At 48.5% G+C, this 22,500-nt stretch overlaps 1 protein-coding gene and 1 long non-coding RNA gene across 2 annotated transcripts in view; both read left to right on the top strand.

Moving 5' to 3' along the window:
- The window catches only part of LOC310749302, a 186,003-nt gene that overhangs the window by 23,103 nt on the left and 140,400 nt on the right, over nt 1-22,500 (top strand). The gene's annotated exons all lie outside the window — the stretch shown is intronic.
- UNCX (UNC homeobox) lies at nt 14,550-22,123 on the top strand. Its single transcript, XM_083584627.1, has 3 exons — nt 14,550-15,255; nt 16,826-17,001; nt 20,407-22,123. The coding sequence occupies exons 1-3, from the start codon at nt 15,000-15,002 to the stop codon at nt 21,544-21,546; spliced, it is 1,572 nt and encodes a 523-aa protein (XP_083440753.1). The 5' UTR covers nt 14,550-14,999; the 3' UTR covers nt 21,547-22,123.

Genomic DNA, 22,500 nt, shown 5'->3' on the forward strand with positions numbered 1-22,500 from the left:
GGGGCCTGCCTGGTGTTTTTACATGAATAGAATGTGTGCTTTTACAGTGGTACCTCGGGTTAAGAACTTAATTCGTTCTGGAGGTCCATTCTTAACCTGAAGCTGTTCTTAACCTGAAGCGCCACTTTAGCTAATGGGGCCTCCTGCTGCCACTGCGCTGCTGGAGCACGATTTCTGTTCTCATCCTGAAGCAAAGTTCTTAACCCAAGGTACTATTTCTGGGTTAGCGGAGTCTGTAACCTGAAGCGTATGTAACCTGAAGCGTCTGTAACCCGAGGTACCACTGTATTTAAAATACATCTCTGGGTTATTTGTGGGGCATAGGAATTTGTTCATTTCCCCCCCCAAAATATAGTCCAGCCCCCCACACGGGCTGAAGGGCAGTGGACCGGCCCCCTGCTGAAAAAGTTTGCTGACCCCTGGTCTAAGTGGAATTCTGTCCAATCCTATGAGATGCTTCCACAGATGTTTAAGCAGGAGCTTAAGAACACAAGAAGTACCTGCTGTATCAGGCCAATGAATCTAGCATCCTGTTCTCACAGTGGCCAACCAGATGCCTGTGGGAACCTGGAAGCAGGACTTGAGTGCAAGTGTTTTTCAGCAACTGATATTCAGATGCATTCAGCTGTGGAGGCAGAGCACAGACATCATGCTAAAGATAAAGGGACCCCTGACCGTTAGGTCCAGTCGAAGCCGACTCTGGGGTTGCGGCGCTCATCTTGCTTTATTGGCCGAGGGAACCGGCGTACAGCTTCCGGGTCACGTGGCCAGCATGACTAAGCCGCTTCTGGAGAAGCAGAGCAGCGCACGGAAATGCTGTTTACCTTCCCGCCGGAGTGGTACCTATTTATCTACTTGCACTTTGACGTGCTTTCGAACTGCTAGGTTGGCAGGAGCAGGGACCGAACAACGGGAGCTCACCCCGTCACAGGGATTCGAGCCGCCGACCTTCTGATCGGCAAGTCCTAGGCTCTGTGGTTTAACCCACAGCACCACCCGTGTCCCCTCCATGAATTTGTCTTATCCTCTTGTAAAGCCACACAAGTTGGGGGCCATCAATATTTCCTGTGGCAGCGAGTTCCGTGGTTTAACTCTGCATTGCATTGAACTAGTACTTCCTAAATCTTTTGACATTGAGCTTCATCCACAAGTTCTAGTGTGATGAAGGAGGGAGAAAAACTAATTTCTATCCACTTTTTAAACTCCATGCATAATTTTATGGACTTCTGTCATGCTCTCTCTTACTTGCCTTTTCTCTAAATGAAAAAGTCCCAAAGGCTGTAAGGGAAAAGGCTGGTTCACCAGGGCAGTGAATTCTGTAGCTAAACTATGTGCCACCCGTGAAGGGTATTATTTGTGGGCCGTGGAGGTTCAGACTATGTTTTCCTTCAAACTATGTTTTGCACATCTCTCCAGAGGTACTGAGAAAGTGGCGTGTGGATGGTTCCTTCCCTCTCCCTTCCCCTCCCCATTTTGTAATTTATTTTGTATTACCTCCCCATTTTGTGATTTTGAAATGTATTAGGGGATTGGGATTAATGTGGCTGCTGCGTTAGGCTCTCACTATGAAGAGAGAACGCAACGCAAGGCCTGAAGGCCACTCTATCTATCTATCTATCTATCTATCTATCTATCTATCTATCATATATTTATAGTACTATGTGTTTGTTTTAAAAAAAACAACTTCTTGCACTCTAGTTCATAACCATCCATGTGCATTAGACCAGTGCGCCTCAAACTATCTGACGCAGTGGACTGGCAATCCCCAACCCAAAAGTGGCAGCAATTGGTACCATATATACCCCATCCAACTTGGACTGTGGTGGAGCCTCCATGGACCAGTAACCAATGGCTCTCAGGCTGGCACTGTTCTGTGGAGCACCATTTTGAGTAACGTTGCCTTAGAGCACTTCACCAGGGTGGACCAAACGCGGTGGTTGTGGTTGATTTTTAGGGATTTATGGGGGCAGTTTGGAACAGTTGCCTTATTTTGCCTATTTATTTAAAAGTATACTGTTGTGGATAGAAATTCCATAACATAGGTATATTTATTTTTTTATTATTATTTATTAAATTTGTATACTGCCATTCATCCGTAGATTTCAGGGCAGCTCACAACATAAACATGCAAGTTTAAAAAACAAAATACATAATAAAAGTGTGAGCAAGAACAAAACAAACCAATAACGCACGCCTGCCCCCTGGCCTGGAGGCTCACTGTTTGCAATCAAATACAATTACATAATTTAAATGCGCCGAACCCTATTATTATTATCATTTACTATTAATATAATACAATCTATTTTCAATTTATATCCCACCTTCCTTCCCAAAGGAGCCAAAGATGGCAAACACATCAATAACAATATCGTTCAGTAAAAGCACTTCCTAGATTTGCCACAAATTCTAAGCCGGTGTAACCTCAGTTACAGCGTTTAAAATCGAAACCTTCCACATGTTAGCCTTCCATCACTGTTTTTTTTAAAAATTGGTGAATGTGGACAGGGAGCTTTTCTCCCCCTGCCCCCCAGGACCCATCACTGAGCTCTGCCCTGAGGCTTGCTGCAAACCGGTCCAAGCCTACCAAGAGGCAGGTAAGACCCCACCTGCAGAATGGTTGATTTCAAGAGTGGCAGTCCTCCACTCCACTCAAACCCTCAATGATTAGCCGATCATTAGACTAGATCCATGGATCAAACACCTTTTGGTTGACCAAAGAAGCTGTACCAGATCAATCAGTGACCAGATCCACACAAAACAAAACAAAACAAAGCAAAACACAAAACGCAGATTACAATCTCCACTCAGTCTGTAATCCAGGCGTACACATCATCTATGCGCAAAGAAAGCAAGTTATCTTTCCCCTTTTTAGAACGATTGTCCACCCCCCATAAGAAAATTTATGCAGATTTAATTTATTAATGAGTTGATTAATCATGAGTTTCTAATCATCTATGACTTCTTTAATTGCATAGCAGCCTTAACTGTAAGTTATGTTCAGTGCATGAATTGCACGTTGTGCGACAATCCACTGCTTACCCACCCTGCATTGAGATGGTCAAAGGCAGTTATAGATTGACAAAACTGCTCTGCACAATGTGTGTGTGGGTATTGATTCATTTAAACCAGGGGCAGGGACCCTGTGGGCTTCCAGATGTTGTTGGACTCCAACTGCCATCAGGACCAGTCAGCATGGCCAGTAGTCAGGGGTGGTGGAAGCTGGAGTCTAACATTCATCTGGAAGGTCACAGGTCCCCCATCCCTGATTGGGACCCCCACATAGAGCAACATATGGTATCCAGGTGGTCTCCCACTTAGGAGACCTGCTTTGCTTCAGCCCTGGAATTAGATCCTGTGTGGACTTTTGTCTAGGACCCAGAGACAGGAAACTTGTAGCCACCCAGATGCTCTTATCTTTGATGTTCTTAGACTCCAACTACAATGTTCTTAGACTCCAGCTGCAATGTTCTTAGACTCCAGCTACAAGGCTCTTAAACTCCAGCTATGATGTTCTTAGACTCCAGCCATGATGTTCTTAGGATCTGGCTATGATGTTCTTAGACTCCAGCTATAATGTTCGTAGACTCCAGCATGGCCAGTGGTTGGAGATGATGATGGAAGTTGTAGTCCAACAACGACTAGAGGGCCACACATTCCCTGTTCCTTTCTTTTGATATGGTTGTGTCCAAAGAAGAAAAGGCACACACATACTATTTGGAATGAGCTCCCACATTCTTTTGAGAGTTATCTCTTACTTCTGTTGAAATTGGTTTCCTGCTGCTGTGGTATTCCTTTCAGCTTAGTTTGAAAGGTATTTCCTTATTTTTTCCCAGGAATTTGGGAGTGAGAAAAGTAACATCATGATATTCTCTCTCTTTCCCCACCCACCCATTGATTGTCAGCAGGTTGAGGCCAGACAGAGGGAGATGCAGAACTAGCTTGTAGAACAGGCTTCCTCAACCTTGGCCCTCTGGATGTTTTGAGACTACAATTCCCAGCATCCCTGACCACTGGTCCTTCTAGCTAGGGATCATGGGAGTTGTAGGCCAAAAAAACATCTGGAGAGCCGAGGTTGAGGAAGCCTGGTGTAGAATTTACGACCGCAGAGTTTCATGGTTCAGAGATAGTATACCTGGGAGAACTAGGTGCTAGAAGGAATGAACAACAAAATGGGATTACTACCTGACAGTGAGTTCCCAGAGGCATCTAGATACCTGAGATGGAAAATCTCTTCCTTGGGCACCTCCCATGCCATGGCCTAAAACTTTGCAGCAGCCCCCATTGTCAACTCCAAAAGCCTTGTGGTCCTGCTGCTGCTGTTCCTCCTTCCTTCCTTCCTCTCACTGCATGCTCACCTGCCCTCTCTGAGTGATGGAGTGGCAACTGTCCACTTGCCCAGGTTGGGACCAGTGCACAGTGAGGACAGTGGGAGGAGAGGTGCTCAGTGAGGGCATCTTCCCCTAAGATATCCCAGTTCCAAAACAACAACAACCACAACTCTGTAGCCATCCCTGGCCATCCCTGATAATATAAGTGCAACCTAAGTTTGCCCTTAGGCTACTAGCAGGGAACCTGAGAACTTCCAGATGTTGTTGGACTTTCACCTCCCATCAGAGAGGATGGGAGGAGCCAGGTTCTTTGCCCATGCTTTTGGCTCTTATTTTGCAATCCAGATGAATAGCCACAGCCGGCAAGTGGGATAAGCACCAGCTTGCCTGAAATAGATTAAAAATAAAATAAAATCAGGTGGGTTTAAGTTCTGTATCTTGATGAGGTTGGGTAGCTAGTCTGAGCCTGAAATGAACACACAGTGTGCAGGGGACTACCTATGAAGGTGATCCGGAAACTAGAACTAACACAGAATGCGGCAGCTAGACTGGTGACTGGGAGCGGCTGCCGAGACCACATAACACCGGTCCTGAAAGACCTACATTGGCTCCCAGTACATTTCTGAGCACAATTCAAAGTGTTGCTGCTGACTTTTAAAGCCCTAAACGGCCTTGGCCCAGTAGACCTGAAGGAGTGTCTCCACCCCCATCGTTCTGCCCAGACCCTGAGGTCCAGCTCTGAGGGCCTTCTGGCGGTTCCCTCCCTGCGAGAAGTGAAGTTACAGGGAACCAGGCAGAGGGCCTTCTCGGTGGTGGCGCCCTCCAAGAGGGAATTTCCCAGTCAGTCCCTTCAGATGCCTTTCAGTCGAGCCCATTCACACATTTCACTGCTGGCTATGAATCCCAAATTGCCCATGAACAGGTGAACCAGCTTTCTGTTGTTTCTTATGAAGAGCATAAGAACCTCAGGAGAACCCGCTGCATCCAGCCAATGGCCCACCTAGTCGAACATCCCGTTCTCACAGTAAATCAGATCCCCAATAGGGGATCCTGCAAGCAGGACCTGAGCACAAGAGCAGCACTCAGCAACTGGTATTCAGACGCATTTGTGCTTCCCACTGTGGGGGCAGAGCTTAGCCATTGTGGCTGCTTCTGCCTCAGCCATTCCCAGGGATGAAAATATGATTCCAGATGATGGCAGGATGATTCCCTTTTCCTGAGTCCACCTGGTCAGCCAGCAGGTCTCCTCTTTCAGAATAATAATAATAATAATAATAATAATAATAATAATAATTTATTTGTACCCCGCCCATCTGGCTGGGTTTCCGCAGCCACTCTGGGCGGCTTCCAACAAAGATTAAAAATACATTAAAATGTCACACATTAAAAACTTCCCTGAACAGGGCTGCCTTCAGATGTCTTCTGAATGTCAGGTGGTTGTTTATCTCTTTGACATCTGATGGGAGGGCATTCCACAGGGTGGGCGCCACCACCGAGAAGGCCCTCTGCCTGGTTCCCTGTAGCTTTGCTTCTCGCAGTGAGGAAACTGCCAGAAGGCCCTCGGCACTGGACCTCAGCGTCCGGGCAGAACGATGGGGGTGGAGACGCTCCTTCAGGTATACTGGGCCAAGGCCATTTAGGGCTTTAAAGGTCAATACCAACACTTTGAATTGTGTGTCTCCTTAGCTCACTGACTTCCTTGTGCCTGAGCTCTTGGCTTGTGCCGTCAGGACCTCTTCTCTTCTTCGGACGGGCCTCCCTCCTCTTCCCACTTCCCCGGAAGCAAGCCCCGTCAAACTGAAGAGACTTACTCTGGAGGACATGAGTGCCCAGTTAACCACAATTGCCCCCTCCTACAGGCTTGCTTGTGAGTAAATTCCGTTGAAGTCAGTGGGGTTAACTTCTGAGCACAGATGGAGAAGAAGGACTGGAAAATGCAAAAGTCGGGTTAACCAAATGCCTTTAACCCCCACTTTTCCCCCTTACTTATGAGCCCAGTGGAGTTGTGTGTGTGTGTGTGTGTGTGTGTGTGTGTGTGTGTGTGTGTGTGTGTGTGTAAGAGGGCTGGTGTGTGTAATAGCTCAAGACTGTGGGGGGTAACTTTTTCTCTCCGCTGCAGACTTTGACCTTTGATTCTCTCGGTTCCTGGGACGTTCCAAGGGTTGATCTCTAAAGCAGATGGAACCGTCAAAGGAATGAGCTTTAGAAAGGCAGGCAGAGATATACAGAGGTGGACAGGGATAATTCATGGAAACATCCTTATTGGGTTAGCAGTGCCGGGTGGAGCTGGCTGTTGGTGGCTTGCTCTGGCCTGGGTTATGTACTGTTTACAAGGCCAGAGGGGAGATGGAGAGGCAGGAAATAATCTTTGCTTTTAGCAGCCCAGCTTTCCATGGGCCTCCAAAATTCACATTGCCGGCTTCCCTAGGCTGGCTGGTGTTTGGGGGACTCTGTAAAGCATCACATAAAACAGTTGTTCCTTTATTATATTTGTATCCCTCTTTCCCTTCCCTCCCCCCCCCAATGTTTCCTCTATTTTATCATCACAACAACCCTAGGAGGTAGGATAGAACTGAGAGTGTGTGGCAGACTCGCCTGAAGTTACCTAGTGGGGGTGGTGGGATATTGAACAATGATTCCGGACGGCAATGCGGGCAGTTTGTTTTACGTTTGCGTTACAGAGCCCAAACCTTCCCCCTGGAACACTGAAGCAACACGGCAAAAGCCAGTGGAACTACAGGAGACAGTCACTTCTGTGCACTTACCCGAGAAAAGGGCTTATTAAAATAGGTACAGAATCTGTCTGCAAGCGACTCTGGGATTCAATGGCAAGTAAATTGGAGCGTCTTGTTGTCTGGCTTGAATCCCCCCTGAAATTATGTCTTCTGCTGGTATAAAAAAATAAATGGGGACCCTGTACACCCCCTCCCCCTGATGATGTTGGACTACAACTCCCATCAAACCCAGTAGTCAGCATGGCCAATGTTCAGGGATGATGTGATCTGTAGTCTAGCAAAATCCGAAGGGCTGCAGGTTATCCTTCAGCGACAGATTATGGGCTCTGAAATCACAGCGGCACCCTGTGCAACACTAAAATCCCCCCCCCCCAGCCTCTCACGCTCTGTTCTACACCAGGCTTCCCCAACCTTGGCCCTCCAGATGTTTTTGGCCTACAACTCCCATGATCCCTAGCTATCAGGACCAGTGGTCAGGGATTCTGGAAATTGTAGTCTCAAAACATCTGGAGGGCTGAGGAAGCCTGTTCTACACCATTGTTGTGGCACCCCCTGCAGAGTGGACCCCAGGGCAGCTGAAGCACTTGCACTACCCTAAAACCGCCTCTGTAACTTGCCCCGGCAAATAAAATTATTTGTAAGCACTGAGAGTTCTTTGTAAGACTGGGAGCATCCGGAAGCAAAAGCAATGCAAAGCCACAACAGTGGTTTATTATTTCTGACATTTTTTTATATTATTAAATAGCATTTATATCCCAACTTTGTCTCCATGGAGCTCAGGGTGGTGTGAGTGGTTCTTCCCCTCATTTTATCTCCACAACAACCCTGCAAGGTGGGAGAAGAAGAAGAGGAGGAGTTTGGATTTGATATCCCGCTTTATCACTACCCTAAGGAGTCTCAAAGCAGCTAACAATCTCCTTTCCCTTCCTCCCCCACAACAAACACTCTGTGAGGTGAGTGGGGCTGAGAGACTTCAAAGAAGTGTGACTGGCCCAAGGTCACCCAGCAGCTGCATGTGGAGGAGCGGGGAATCGAACCCGGTTCACCAGATTATGAGTCTGGTGGTACTCTTAACCACTACACCACACTGGGTGAGGCTGAGAGGAAGCGATTGCCCCCCAAGATCACCCAGTGAGCTTCATGGCTGAGTGGGGACTTGAACCCTCGTTTCTCCCAGGCCTTAGTCCAACAATCTCACCTGCTGCACCATATTGGCTCTTTGAAGGTAAGGAAACCTGACATGAAACTTTACAAGAAATTATGGACATAACCCTTGATTTAGTCTCCAGCACACCCCAAAGCTGAGTTAGGCCCTGAGTTAGGCCCCAAGTCTCTCTTCATGAGGGCGGTCACCCAGAGAGCAGAGAGACAAACATCCTTTATACAGGACAAAGATACAGTTGAACAAATCTGAAGGACTAAAGGTGGACTTTGGTAAGATGGAGCCTGGAGCGAGGACAAGATTTGGCATCCCCAACTAAATATTTCTTAATTTCACAACAATTCATTTTGGTACAGTTACTTTTCATAAATCTTCTCAGTAGGTACCTCATTCATTCATTCATTCATTCATTCATTCTTCTTCTTCTTCTACTACTACTAATCACCCCCTCAGCTCAGTGCCCTGTAAGGGGGAACTGCTAGCATAATAATAATAATCATATTTGTAGCCCGCCAAGATGACTGAGTTTCCCCAGCCACTCTGGGCGGCTTCCAACAAATATAAAAGCATAACGAAACATCAGATATTAAAAACTTCCCTAAGCAGGGCTGCCTTCAGATGTCTTCTAAAAGTCAGATAGTTGCTTATTTCCTTGACATCTGATGGGAGGGCGTTCCACAGGGCAGGCACCACTACCAAGAAGGCCCTGTGCCTGGTTTCCTTTAACCTTACTTCTCGCACTGAGGGAACCGCCAGAAGGCCCTCGGAGCTGGACCTCAGTGTCCGGGCAGAACAATGGGGGTGGAGATGCTCCTTCAGGTATACTGGGCCGAGGCCGTTTGGGGCTTTAAAGGTCAGCACCGACCCTTTGAATTGTGCTTGGAAACGTACCTGGGAGCCAGTGCAGATCCTTTAGGACTGGTGTTATATGGTCCCAGCAGCCCCATTTCTGCCTGGGCTATTCTCAGTGATGCTAGAACAGGATGGGCCACCTGGACTCTCTAGGTGGGACTAGACTCCTGTCATCCCATCCAGCAGCAAGAGATGATGAGAGATGAGGCCCAGCAATATATGGAGGACCAAACGTTCTTCACCCCTGGACAGAGCAGTCCATTTAGTCCACAGTGGCCAAGCAGATGCCTTCAGGAAGTCCAGGAGGAGACGTTTCCTCTGGTGGAAGCTGGTGATGATGGATTGCAAGTTGCTCAACCCTACAAAAGTTCCAAACAGAACTGAAAAAGCAGCCTCATTGAGACCGACATGCCTCTGCATACATACACACACACACCCAATAATAATAATAATAATAAAATATTTGGCGCCCCACACCGTATTAAGGTTCATCTTCCTTTAGTCAGGGGGTCAGTACAGTGGTACCTCAGGTTAAGTACTTAATTCGTTCCGGAGGTCCCTTCTTAACCTGAAACTGTTCTTAACCTGAAGCACCACTTTAGCTAATGGGGCCTGCCACTGTGCCGCCGGAGCACAATTTCTGTTCTCATCCTGAAGCAAAGTTCTTAACCTGAAGCACTATTTCTGGGTTAGCTGAGTCTGTAACCTGAAGCGTCTGTAACCTGAGGTATCACTGTAGCTGTTAACCAAAAGGTTGCCAGGAGTCAAACCAAATAATTTTGTTCTTCAAAAATTATCAGATAAACCAAAACTTGAAGGTGGTGGTGGCAAAGCAAACGAGCATCCTCTGAAAAGTCCTTAAATCTCATGGAGGTTTCGTGGGGAAGGTCTTGGCTCCCAGCTTCAATCCCCTGAACTTTGCAACCAATCTTTGAGAGTTGTTGGCCAGGCTAGAGGGACCAATGACCTGCCTTGGTGTATATAGACAGCTCCCTATGGCAACAACCACCCACCCGTTTCAGTTCCCTTTAGCCACTTCTGCCTCTGTCTCCCCAGCCAACCCCACTCACTTTTTTCTGACTCCCTCTGCCAGCGCCCTCCCGGGGGTAACCTCGACGCTCTGCCTCTTCTAAACCAACCAAGGCAGAACTAGTCCCCTTTTCTATTTAAAAAAGCAGAAGAAAAAGTTTAATTTTGGGGGCTTTTTTCCGATTCTTTGCGGGGAAAGTAGAAGAAAAAGAGGCCGGCAAGAACGAGGAGCTCTGTATAAGATAAAACACATAGATTGCAATAATAATAATAAGAGAGAGAGAGAGAGGGAGAGAGAAAGACGTGGAGGGGGATGGAAACAAGGCGAGGCGAGGCGGCGTCCCGAATGCGAGTCTTGTACGTCTTATTATCAAGTTAATTAAAGCTAGCATCTGACAATGTCACTCGGCTGTAGAAAAAGGGATTTAAATGCAACGTCTCCCAGGACTGCATGTCAAGGGCTGCTTTCTTTTTTCTTCCTGAAACCCCCCCCCCGCCCCCCATCTCTCTCTCTCTCTCTCTCTCTCTCTCTCTCTCTCTCTCTCTCTCTCTCTCTCTTTCTCTCTCTCTCCTTTCTCCCCAATCTGGCTTGGAGCTCTCCAAATCGGTTGCCTTTAAAGCAGCTGCAATTGGCAAGGAAGCAATTATTTTAAAATATTTTTTGATGTCGGGGCGCGTGGGGGGGTGTTGAAATAAATAAATAAAAGAGAGGGCAGAGAATAAAACGATTTATCTCTCGTGTGTGTGTGTTTCTTTCTTTTCTTTTTTTTTAAAGATGGAGTGCAATATAAAGAGATATCAAGGAAGGGCTGCATCAAAGAGCCCCCGCCTGCTTGGCCCCCCACCCCACGTGAAAGGCTCCTCTCGAGCACTTTGAGAGAGATTTATTTTATTTTATTTTTTGAACTCCACAAAGATCCGGGAAACATGAAATAAAAGGGGGGAGGAGAAGGAGGAGGGTAAAAATTTATATATTTCTTTTTGCAAAGTCGATTATTTTTTTGAAATGTGCCCCCTATTGAAATGCACAGAGCCGGTTGCTACGCGGACTTGCTCTCGAGGTCAAGTGACGGACGGATTGTATGCTTCTCCATAATAATATTAATTAAACAATTTGCATGCTAATAAGGTAACAATTATCAGGGCTTCTGTTGAAAGATTCAGGTTATTACAACACGCCAGTCTGGGGGGCAAGGGTTAGAGAGTGAGAGGCGAGCGAAATTTCAACTCAAATTAACATTCTGTCAGCTCCAGAAAATGGGATAAATAAAGTCGAATTAATTCATTATAATAAAGAGAAGGAGAGAGGGAGAGAGAGAGAAAGAGAGAGAGAGGAAGAGAGCGGGAGGGGGAATCTTTCCCCCCGTTTTTTATTCTTGTGCAGGATTGATTACCGTTCTGTATTCAAAAACACGTTCGTTTGGCATTCCTATCCAGAAATCCGACAGAAAATGAGGGCTTTTATTGCTACAGGCGAAAACTTGCTTCAGTGGCTACAGTTTACATTTAGTATTTATAGAGAAAGAAATTAAATTATGCTGAAAAGGGAAGGCCCTTGCCCCTTCACCTCGGAATTAATCCTAACCCCATCATTTTCTCTTTGCGGGTTCGAGTTGGGGCGCGTGTGAGTGTGTGTCTAAATGGCATTTTATTTTATTTTATTTTTTTAAGGTAATAATTAAACTGCCATCTAGAGTCGAGTAGGGTTGGGAGGGTTTGGGGGTGGGGGGGGAAGAAGGCAGCCAGTGGTCTGTTGGAAGATATTCAATTAGATTTTTCCTTCTTTTTTGCTTTAAAAAAAAGCAAAAGGGGGGAAAGTGGACAATTCGAATTAGGAGTTTTGATCCCGATGTTTACTTCGGATTCAAGCGTGCCACCCGGAAACGCACTTTGGGAAACGCATCTTTTGTGGCTCATCAAGGCTAGGGATTTGGCGGGGAAAGGAAAGTCTTTTAAAAAGATGTTCCCTAGCGATAATAGATTTTGCTTTCTCTTCTTGGACCCTGGAAAGATTTAAGAGGTGTAGGAACACGCCAGTCAGGTTCTGTTTAGTTTTAAATAAAGGGGTTTTTCTTTCTTCTCCGGACGATCTTCCTTTTTCTCTCTCCTTTCCTTGTCCACCTTTCCAGGAGTTTGTCTTCAGGAATGCTTTTTAAAAAATATATATGAAATAAATAAATAAACAAGTCATTTAAAAAGTGAAGCCACATTCCATTTATTATTTACTAACCCCAGATATACTGGATCCCCTCGGAAGCTGGAGCATAGTCAGCTCAGGATCCCTTTACACTGTGAAGAGGGCCATCTGACTACTCGGAAGTCGGCCCCGCTGAGATCCGTGGAACTTTCTGCTAGGGAAATCGTGCGTATCGCAGCCTAAGGCAAGCAGATCCGCTTCCGACCCGCAACCTCCGGACACCACATTCCCAGGACTGTAAGTTTGAGGAGCCAAGCGACAGAGTCGAAAAAGAGGCCTCAGAATTCTGGAGATTGACAGCCCGGCCCTGTCCAAAGTTAAACCCCACAGGTTTCCCTGGGTTTAGTTAGGCGCGCCTAACTCTGCTTAGGCTGAGGTGGTGACGGTATCCCAGGCATCTAAGCTGCAAAGTCGTCACACAAACGCACTTTCGGCTCTTTAGGCTTCTGTGGGGTGGAGGGAGTCCGCCGCAGTCTCAGAGGCGCCTACTCCCGAGTAAGCGTGGTGAGTTGCTTGTGACAATTCTCCATCCACTCCACACTTTAAAAAGCTTCCTGTATGAACCCTTCCGAGCAAAAGGGCCGGAGCTCCGGCTGCAACGTTAACAAAAGTGTCCAACTTCGGAACAAGAAAGTTGCGAGGATTATTTCAGCCGAATCTCTTCCTCCCGCCTCTGCCGAAGTGACTCCGAAATCCTCGACACTCGTTTCCAGCTGGGGTAAACCAAGCCGGGCCGCCGAGAAGTTGCAGTCCACGCGAGGAGCTAATTCAATTAGGGTAAGGGGGTGACAAAAAATAGGAAGAAAAAGCTGCGCGCAATGGTTAGGCCGGGGTCTTTCGAGCTGCGCGCTCCGGAGTCACTCTGGAAAAGTCTGATTGGCTCCACATTGCTCCGGAGCAAGAATTCTAAAGGCTGCAGCCTCAGGAGAGGCCGATGCTGTTCCCAATGGTGCCAACCGCATCCAGGCCAAGAGGAAAACGCGTCCTGGGGAGCGCAGAGGCCCGGAGGGCTCAGTGCTGGAGACTTAACCCAACTCAGGCAAGGCGAGAGTTCAGTGGAGCGCTTACTCGCGAGTAAAGGCGTCTCTACGGGATTGATGTTTGGGGGAGCCCGCTTGGTTCCAGGAGTTCTGCGGGCCCACCCGTTTGTTGGTTTCACCCGGTGGAGTTTACTCGCAAGTAAGTCCCGTCTAAGGACAGCAGGTTGAAATAGGGGTACCTGCTTTTTGACCTTAATAGACCCATTTATACATTTCCTCTACGCCTGCTTTTGGTGAATGCATCCACACATGCACATGTCATTACGTGTTTGTGTGTCGCCCGTGTGTGTATGTATATATAGATATATAAACCTCACATCCACATTGGGCCTCCCTTTTGCTAAATAGACTGCTTTTTAATTAGAAACCCTCTGGCCCCATTCATAATTTAATATGGGCTTTTCCATGGATCAATAGGGGGATGGCGTTAATTATTATTTTGATTGATACGATCGGATGGCGCTGGTTTAAATACAGGGCAGGGCGGGGGAGAAATATTCCATAAAAATATATATACCACACCCCCCCTCCCGCGCCCCTTTCCTTCTGCCTCTTTGCGCCTCTCCCCCCCCCCCACATACTTTTTTTTTTTTAAGTCTTTCCAATCCCCCTCCCTGCGCTAGAGAAGCCTGAGAGGAGATGAAAAGACTTGTAGTTTTAAATTCATTGTGACAGCTCTGGAAAGAGCGGATGATGAATCTCCTATTATTGGATCAGTCTATTTGCCGCTCAATGTCTCCCTGTAATTGGAGCAACATCACTTTAAAGGTTCAGAGGAGTCGAACGTTTCTGGTGTAGACGGAGAAGAAGACGAGGTGGGGGGGGGAGGGAGAGAGAGAAGAGGGAGGAGGGAAGAAAAAGAAGGGGGGGTCAGAGAGAGAGAGAGAGAGAGAGAGAGAGAGAGAGAGAGAGACCCTCTTTCCACAACACACCAGCGAATGTTTTAAAGGGAAATCTATTAGTGATTTGGAGGAGAAGGTGGGGGGGGGGAGAGGTGGGTGACGACGAGCGCGTAACTCCGCTTGCTTTTGAGTATTTAACTGGGTATCAATCAGATCTCTAAGTTCTCCGGTTTTCTCCCCCGCACCCCCCAAATCCCTTTTCTTCTCGTTGGCCTAGGCAGCTCCCTCCTTCCCTCCCCCACCCCCTTACTCCAGGGGCTGGAGGAGTTCTTATCAAAGAGACCCCCCCTTTCCCTTTCCTCCTCCTCCTCCTCTTCCCTCCTTTCTCCCTGCTTGTCTTGTTGTGACAGCTTTGATATTGTTTATTGAGGGTGGATGTCAGGTATAATTAGCAATCGATATGGAAAACGTTTGGCTCCCCCACCGCCCTGGCACGTCTCTGACGTCAGGGCCGATTAACGTTTCTTATTGGTCCCAAATTCCCCGGGCCTGAGCCTAATTATGGGGAGGCCTGATGTTGATAAAGTTAAAGCGCCCGGGCGCCCTCCAGCATGCGCCCTTCCTCGCGCGTCTACCTCGCCACCGTCGACGACGCTGCTGCCACCACCACACCGCGGCGGCGCTCCTCCGGCGGCGGTGGCGGCGGCAGCGGCAGCAGCAGCAGCAGCAGCCGCCGCCGCAGCAGCAGCAGCAGCCGCCGCCGCAGCTGCGTTAAGGGAGGCGCGCAACCCCCCACCCCCCGTCCGCCCCCTCCATGATGGACAGCCGCATCCTGGAGCACCCCCATGCCCAGTTCGGAGGCTTGGTGGGCTTCCCTTACCCCCTCGGCCATCACCATGTCTACGAGCTGGCCGGACACCAGCTGCAGTCGGCTGCCGCCGCCGCCGCCGCGGCTTCGGTACCCTTCTCCATCGACGGATTACTCAACGGCTCCTGCGCCGCCTCCGTGGTCAACCCCACCCCGCTCATCCCCTCCGGCTGCGGAGACGGGCAGCCCTTCAAGCTCTCCGGTAAGTCGGCGGGCATGGCCAGCGCTGGGCTGGCGGCGCCCGGGATCCGGCCCGATCCGGTGCCTCCATCCTTCCCTCCGTAGCAGCTCGCTTGCTTCCCTTCTCGCCTTCTCCTCCTTCCTGGAATCACCGGCAGGATAAAACTCACGGCTTTCCAGGTGTCTTTCGGTGGGGGGGGGGCGCCAGACTGAGCAGGAGCAGGGGTGAATCAGGGGTCAGGATCAGACATCTAGATTTTTAAAAAAGAACTCCGCCACCAGTTTTCATCGCAAGCAACTTCTCCGACGAGGAGAGGCACCCGCGCCTCGCCAGAGCTCCAGGAGCCGCGATGCGCAATCGATCATTTCCTCCTCCTCCTCCTTTTCTCTCCGTCCTAGTTGTTTTGTTTCCAGTAGAAGTGGGGATGTTTGGGGGGGAAGGAACCCGAATAGAGGTTTTTTTTGGGGTGGGGGGAATCATCAAGGTTCTGTGAAATTGGGGAGTGAGAAAAGGCCCTCGCCTCGTCCGCAAGCTCCTTTGCTGGATTTTCTGCACCCAGCAACTCATTTTATTTGCTGAAGGTGGAAACGGAAACGGCTTCTTTCTTTACGCTTTTCACCCTCCCCCTTTAGCTCTTAAAAGGACCCAAAATATACTATTTTTTGTATATTAAGTATAGTATTTATGCAAAAACGATAAGATACCTCTGCTCTTTAAACCCCCCTGCACTTATTCTGAAGGAAGCGAGGCAAGCGCTCCCTGCGCACATCAGAATCGATCTGGCTTTGGGCTTGGGCTGGTCGTTTGGTGTCCTCGCTCGCCCAAACAGAAAATCCGAACAAAAGAGAGGTGGTCTGGATGAGCGGGGGAGGAGAAGACGAGAACGGTGGTCCCGGGGGCCTTGGGAAGGTCAGGATTTCGCAGTTTTGCGCAAAGGCTCCGCGGCCCATCGAAAGTTTTCAGGTGCCACCTCCTAGATTCCCTTCTATTTCTAAACCCAAACGCCTAAAACCTACAAATCCACTCAGGACATAATGGAGGCCCTTTTATTTTTGACCTCACAGACCTGAAGCGTGTCGTTTATTTGGTAACTTTATTCCAACAAAGCTACCTTGAATCTCGCTTGAAAATAAGAGTGGGGGGAAGGGACTGGACCACGTGCCAATATTTTTAAAAAATAATTGAAATTATAAAGCAAGCAGATCCTAGCTCTCGAAATCAGGACAAATATATGTATTACTGTCCAACTTCGCCTGAACAAATAAAAAGTAAGGCTCGTTCCAGAATCTTAAATGATATATTTCTCCTGTAAACAATCCTCGAATTAAACTTTGGCGACAAAATAATAATAAAACATAATTCAAGGAAGTTGTGTCTCCATCAATTGGGTTTTAGTTTCGGAATAAGAATATACGGTCCAGGTATATATATAGAAAATTGATGGAGGGGTAAATCAGGGTGACTCCATCAGTTTTTAAATATGAAGGTGTTTCCCCCCCCATTGTTTTGGAATGGAAGGTGATCGTCTATCAATTAGTAATTGGTATGAAGAGTTTGCTTCTCTCATCGCTCTTTTCCGCCCCCCCCCCAGACTCTGTGGATCCTGACAAGGAGAGTCCCGGTTGCAAAAGGCGACGGACCCGCACGAATTTCACCGGTTGGCAGCTGGAAGAGTTAGAGAAGGCATTTAACGAAAGTCACTACCCCGACGTATTTATGAGAGAGGCGCTGGCGTTGAGGCTGGATCTGGTGGAATCCAGAGTGCAGGTAAAAAAACCCGAGCGGGGCTCCCTTTCCTTCCCTCCACAACATAAAGCGCACGATGGTCCACTCCGAAGTCAAACTCGTTTCAGGCTTCAAGCCTTGACACCTGCCCATTGCGCACAGTGGGATATTCAGCTCTCGGTAAACGTATATATAAGACTACTCTGTGCAAATCCCGCCCGTTCCTTAGCATGGGAAAGAGTTACGCACCTTGAGCTGGATCCGGCCCAAATTCTGACCTCACCAAAATCTTGCGTCCCCCTCCCCTCTCTCTGTCGGGCCAGCAAACCAAATTTACCAACTTTGTGTTTGTGTGTGGTTTTGTTTAAAGTTGGGGAAAGCATTTTAGAGGGGTGGGGGGGTGGGGGAGTTAGCAAAAATAAATGCCTCCCTTCTTTGCTCCTAAACATGCTGGGGGCGGTGTTCATTGCGTGGAAGTGGTCTTGCGCGCCCCCTTCCCAGTTCCTCTATTACCTTTCCTTTAATTTCCGCCCGCGGGTAGGGGAAAACCCCTCTCCATTTATATTTATTTGTACTCTAGCTTTCGGGAGTTATTTGTTTTTTCGTCTCTATTTTCTCCCCCGCCCGACAACCCCTAAAAAGAAGTAGACCCCCGGGATGCGGTTCAAGTGCGGAAGGTTCTTGAGGTAGTTTACATTAAATATTTTCCAGAGTTAGGCCTGATGAGGGACACGCGAGTTCAGATTTGCCGCTTAGCCCCTGGGATGGGGGGGGGGGCGAGAGAGAGAGGTGGGGGAAGCGGTCGGGGAGATCTTAAAGGGAAAATGGCAAAGGGGGTTAGATTTCATAAATGTATATTTGCCCTGTAGTACAATTTTCACCAACATGAAATTTAAGCAGGATACGGATTGCATGTTGGTTTCAACCGCTCTTGTATACTTTTAAATTTTTTTTGGGGGGGGGAACAATTCCACCTCCCCCCCCCTGCTTCAGAGCAGACTTTAAAAATAATCTCATAGGCAATTATTTTTAATAACAAGGTACTAATACCGTTACTCCCCCACCTTTAGTTCTGAATTTGGAAATAATAGAAAACCCTACCCAAACTTTGCAACATCTTTCCTGGCTCTGGGGGTTTGGGGTCGAGCATGGAAGAACTTGGGGTGGCACACTTTTCAACGCCCCCCCCCCATATCGGAGCAGCTGGGCAATCGAAAACAAGGAGTCTCTCTCCCACAGAAGCCCCTTGTGTGCGTGCGTGCGTTTTAAAAAATAATAGAGTTGTTACTTGCAAAAGCGCAGGGGCTAATAACATTACTGACTCTTATTAATCCGGGCTGGCATTGTCTAAAAGGTGTATTTACAAAATGCTTCCACCCTCCCCCTCTTCCCCTCTCCTGACCTCTTCTGTTTTGAAATCCTTTTATCCAATTTGTTCGGAGGCTGTTGAATGAAGTCAAGACCCTCGATTTCCCTCTAATACGATAATGAGTAATTCTCGGTGACAAGGGCTGCTGGAACTGACAAGTCAGGAAAGGATAGGGAATTGCAAAATACATACCGGCAGAGCAAGCTTATTATTATTATTATTATTAATTATTACTATTTTCTTATTATTTTAAAAAACAAGGTTTTCTGATAGGGACCAGCAAGGTCCCTTCACCTCCCTACGTCCTTACAAAAACACACCCTCTAAAAATAGAATTCCTTATGCACCCCCGAAACACTCCCCACCCCATCCTGATCTCCGGTTTACTTTTGAAAGTTGATTTAAAAATTATTAATATTAATGGTGTGGTTTTATTGTGGGCTCTCTGCCATGATGATTGAGGTGGGGGGCAAAGAGTGATAAGTGCATGAGAGTCAAAGGGTTGGGGGGGGGAACCACCGCACTTTGATACTAAAACAGTGATGTTTAAGTTGGGGACCTGTTAGTGAATGTTAATTTATTGATTTGAGAGCTCGTGGGAAATAGCACTCCCCTCCCCCCCTCTCCAAGCTTCTTCTCCCTTTCGGGGTTTTGTTTTTACACCCTTGCGAAGCGTTTTTCGTTTTGTGGATCTTGGGACGGACACTTTCTCAAACCTCGTTGATCTTAAAGTATTATTCCTCCTCTTCGTCTTCGATCAGTATGTTTTAGTTGGGGGGGGGGGAGGATGTTGCTGTTGAAAAAACGGTGGGATGCCTGCCTTATTTATTTTTGTTTTGTTAAAAGAAACTCGTGTGCGTGTGTGATGGTGGGAGAGTTCTTTAAAAGCTGGTGGTGACATCTGACTTTCCGTAGGGTCAAATCTTGATCCCTTTCGTTTGTCAATTTCACAGTCTTCAAGTTAGGCTCTCTCCCCCTCTGAATGAAAACCCAGGAAAGGGTGCAGTCGTGATTTTAGGGGAGCGGGGGGAGGTTGTTGTCGAGAAAACACGTGTGGCAGATTCCAAATACTCTCTCTCCCCCCCCCTTTCCAATTTTCCTTTCCTCCTTCGGAATTCACTTCGGAAGGGGATACCCGGGATGTGGTGACTTGTGTGATTGTTTGGGGGGGGGGGAGTGAAAAGGGAGCAAAGATTTTTATTCGGAGTACATGGCATTTCCCACCCACACCCCAGTGATATTTTTAAATAATAATAACAATATACTGTCACCCGATTAATACGATATAATTAAGATGTTTTCCCTGCCGCCCGAGGGCCCTTGCCAACCGAACCGAGCGCACAAACCCATGAGCGGAAATGTAGGAACTGCTACATTTGAACCAACACGCACAATGTATGGTGTTTTGGGGGCGGGGGGGGGGGGACGACGACGTGGGAGTTTGGCATCAAACTTCCGAAAGAGGAAGCCGGTTTGGATACCCAGCCCTGGATTTTTACGCACGTAGCAGGGAAGGTAGACAGCGAAGGGAGAAAAAGAGCAAACAACAATATCTCCGGTGGCGCTTTGATTTTTTTTTCTTGTACCTTCCTTTCCTTGCACGCTGTTGGCTCTAAGCCTTTGAATTTCCAGACGCCCCCCCAGCGCCCCCCCCAAAAGACCCGCAGCATTATTTCTCTCTCTCTTTGAGTTATATATTTGCTGGAGTGGTCTCTGCTTGCACCCTCACGAAAAGCACCAAACTTCCCTTTCTGTCCGAATTCTGATTTCTTGAGGCTGCAATCCTAGGCTCCTTTACCTGCCAGTAAAGCCCATTTGACTCGCTGGGGTTGACATCTGATTAGAATTGTGTAAGATTTCGCTCTTTATTAAAAATAGGATAAAATGCAAGCTACCCAGGAATGGTTAACGCGGGTCGGGACTTGGCTGCTTCTGCGCCCCGAGCAAGAAGGGGAGGAGGGATGGAGGGTTGTGGGGGGGGGGAGGAAGCTGGCGACCCCCCTCCTCCCCCACTGGCCCTCGGGGGCCACCAGGGGGTCCCTGCTGTTAACGGCTTCTCCTCCTTGTTCGGTGTGTAGGTTTGGTTCCAAAACCGCCGGGCCAAATGGCGAAAGAAAGAGAACACCAAGAAGGGGCCCGGCCGGCCGGCGCACAACTCCCACCCGACGACGTGCAGCGGGGAGCCGATGGACCCGGAGGAGATCGCGCGCAAGGAGCTGGAGAAGATGGAGAAGAAAAAGCGCAAACACGAGAAGAAGCTGCTCAAGAGCCAGAGCCGGAACCTGCACTCGCCCAGCGGCCTCTCTGTCAACAGCAGCACGCAGAGCTCCGACAGCGACGGCGGCGGAGGAGGCCTCTCTCCGGACCCTCCGGACACCTGCAAGATCGGCCCTCACAACCCGTCCCGGCCGGGCAGCTGCGACCCTGCGGCCTCGGCTTTCTACCCGAGCCGAGGCGGCCACGGGGTCTGTGGTGGTGGTGGTGGTGGCGGCGGCGGCAGCAACCGGTGTGCCGACAAGGACGGGTCTGCGCCGTCGAGCTCCGAGTGCGGGCCGCTTCCCTCGACGGCGCGAGGCGGGATGGGCGGCTCGGGCGGCGCCTTGCCCAAGCTCAACCCGTTCAGCGTGGAGAGCCTCCTGTCGGACTCGCCGCCGCGGCGGAAAGCGGCGCTGGATTTCCCGCAGGCCTTGGCGCCGTGCGCCCCGACGGCGCGCACGCTCATCGGCAAGGGGCACTTTTTGCTCTACCCCATCACGCAGCCGCTGGGCTTCATCGTGCCCCAAGCCGCCCTCAAGAGCAACCCGGGCCAAGAGCCGCCGCAGGGGGGCTCCCCTCTGCCCGCCGCCAACCCCAGCCCGGACCCCGCGCCCCCCAAGAGCAGCAGCACCGCCGCCATCTCCACGTCCGGAGGCCGCTTGCCGCCCGAGAATAGCTCCTCCGTCGCGCCCGGGGCCCTCTGCGGACTGAGGAAGGCCGTGGCTTCCCCTCCGGCCACAGCCTGCTCCTCTTCCTCCGCTTCCTCCTCCTCCTCCTCCTCCTCTCCCCCCTCTGCTTATTGCGATTCCTCTTCCCAGATGGACAGTAGCTGCGCCGTCGTGCAACCAAAGTCACCCGCGAAAGACGCTTGTCAATCCAGAGACAATCCGGATTGTCGCACAGAGCCAAACTGTCCAGCAGAGACCAGCAATTTAGACTGTGAGGAAGTGGATATGGACTAAAGAAATAAGGAAGAAAAGGGCGGGGGAGGGAGAAGAACCGATTATATATTAGATTCCTTGCAGGGGGGCGGGCAGGGAGAGGGGGCGATTCAACTCACCCACCTTAAACTTCTTGACACTCCCAAAGTTTTCCCAAGACAGTTTCCCTTCTTCTGTTTATTACACATATATCTATATCTATATATTTTAAAAGAAGTCTTCCCCCGCGCGCATTTTCTCTATTTCCTTCTCTCTCTCTCTCTCTCTCTCTCTCTCTCTCTCTCTCTCTCTCTCTGGATCTCTCCGCCCCCCCCAATACATCCCCGCTCTGAATCTATAACTGAGTCCCATTTAAAAATCAGGTGATCAATTTTTTGGGGGTTATAAAATATATATTTAATTTTTCTTTTCCTTTCAAAAAGATGGGAGGGAAGGGGCATTAGAAGAAGCTGGACTTGACGACGTGAACACAAACTGTAAAAAAAACCAGACACAACAGCGACTCCTCAAACCTTGTAAAATGCAAAAATGTTTAAAGATATTTATATATGTAAAAAACCACATTTTTTGATAAATAAAAACCTCTTTAAAAATCGAACTGGTATTTTTTTTTAAAAAAACATTCTTTTGCAAGCTTTTTAAAAAGTTCATTTAATTATCATTTTTTAAAGTAGCCGCTAGCAATTTTAGCATTTTAGTAAAACCTAGTTGTTAAGCAATAGGTATTTGACCGATTTATTTCTCTTTTTTTAAAGTAGTTTTAAGAGTTGGTGAGTCCAGTTGCTTTAAATTAAACCCAACCAAAACCACAGCGGTCCCTTTTCACCCTCCCTCCATCTTTGGGGTTTCTAAGTGTGTTTATTGCTTAACAAATGTATTCATTTAATAGCCTCCCCTCCTCTTTTTTTTTCCTTCGCTGTTCCCCATCACTCTCCCCCCCCCAACCCTCCCCCCCCATATGAGGTTAGCCGCTTC

This window comes from Podarcis filfolensis, assembly GCF_964270895.1.
Source record: "Podarcis filfolensis genome assembly, chromosome: 14".
In the NCBI taxonomy this organism is placed as follows: domain Eukaryota; kingdom Metazoa; phylum Chordata; class Lepidosauria; order Squamata; family Lacertidae; genus Podarcis; species Podarcis filfolensis.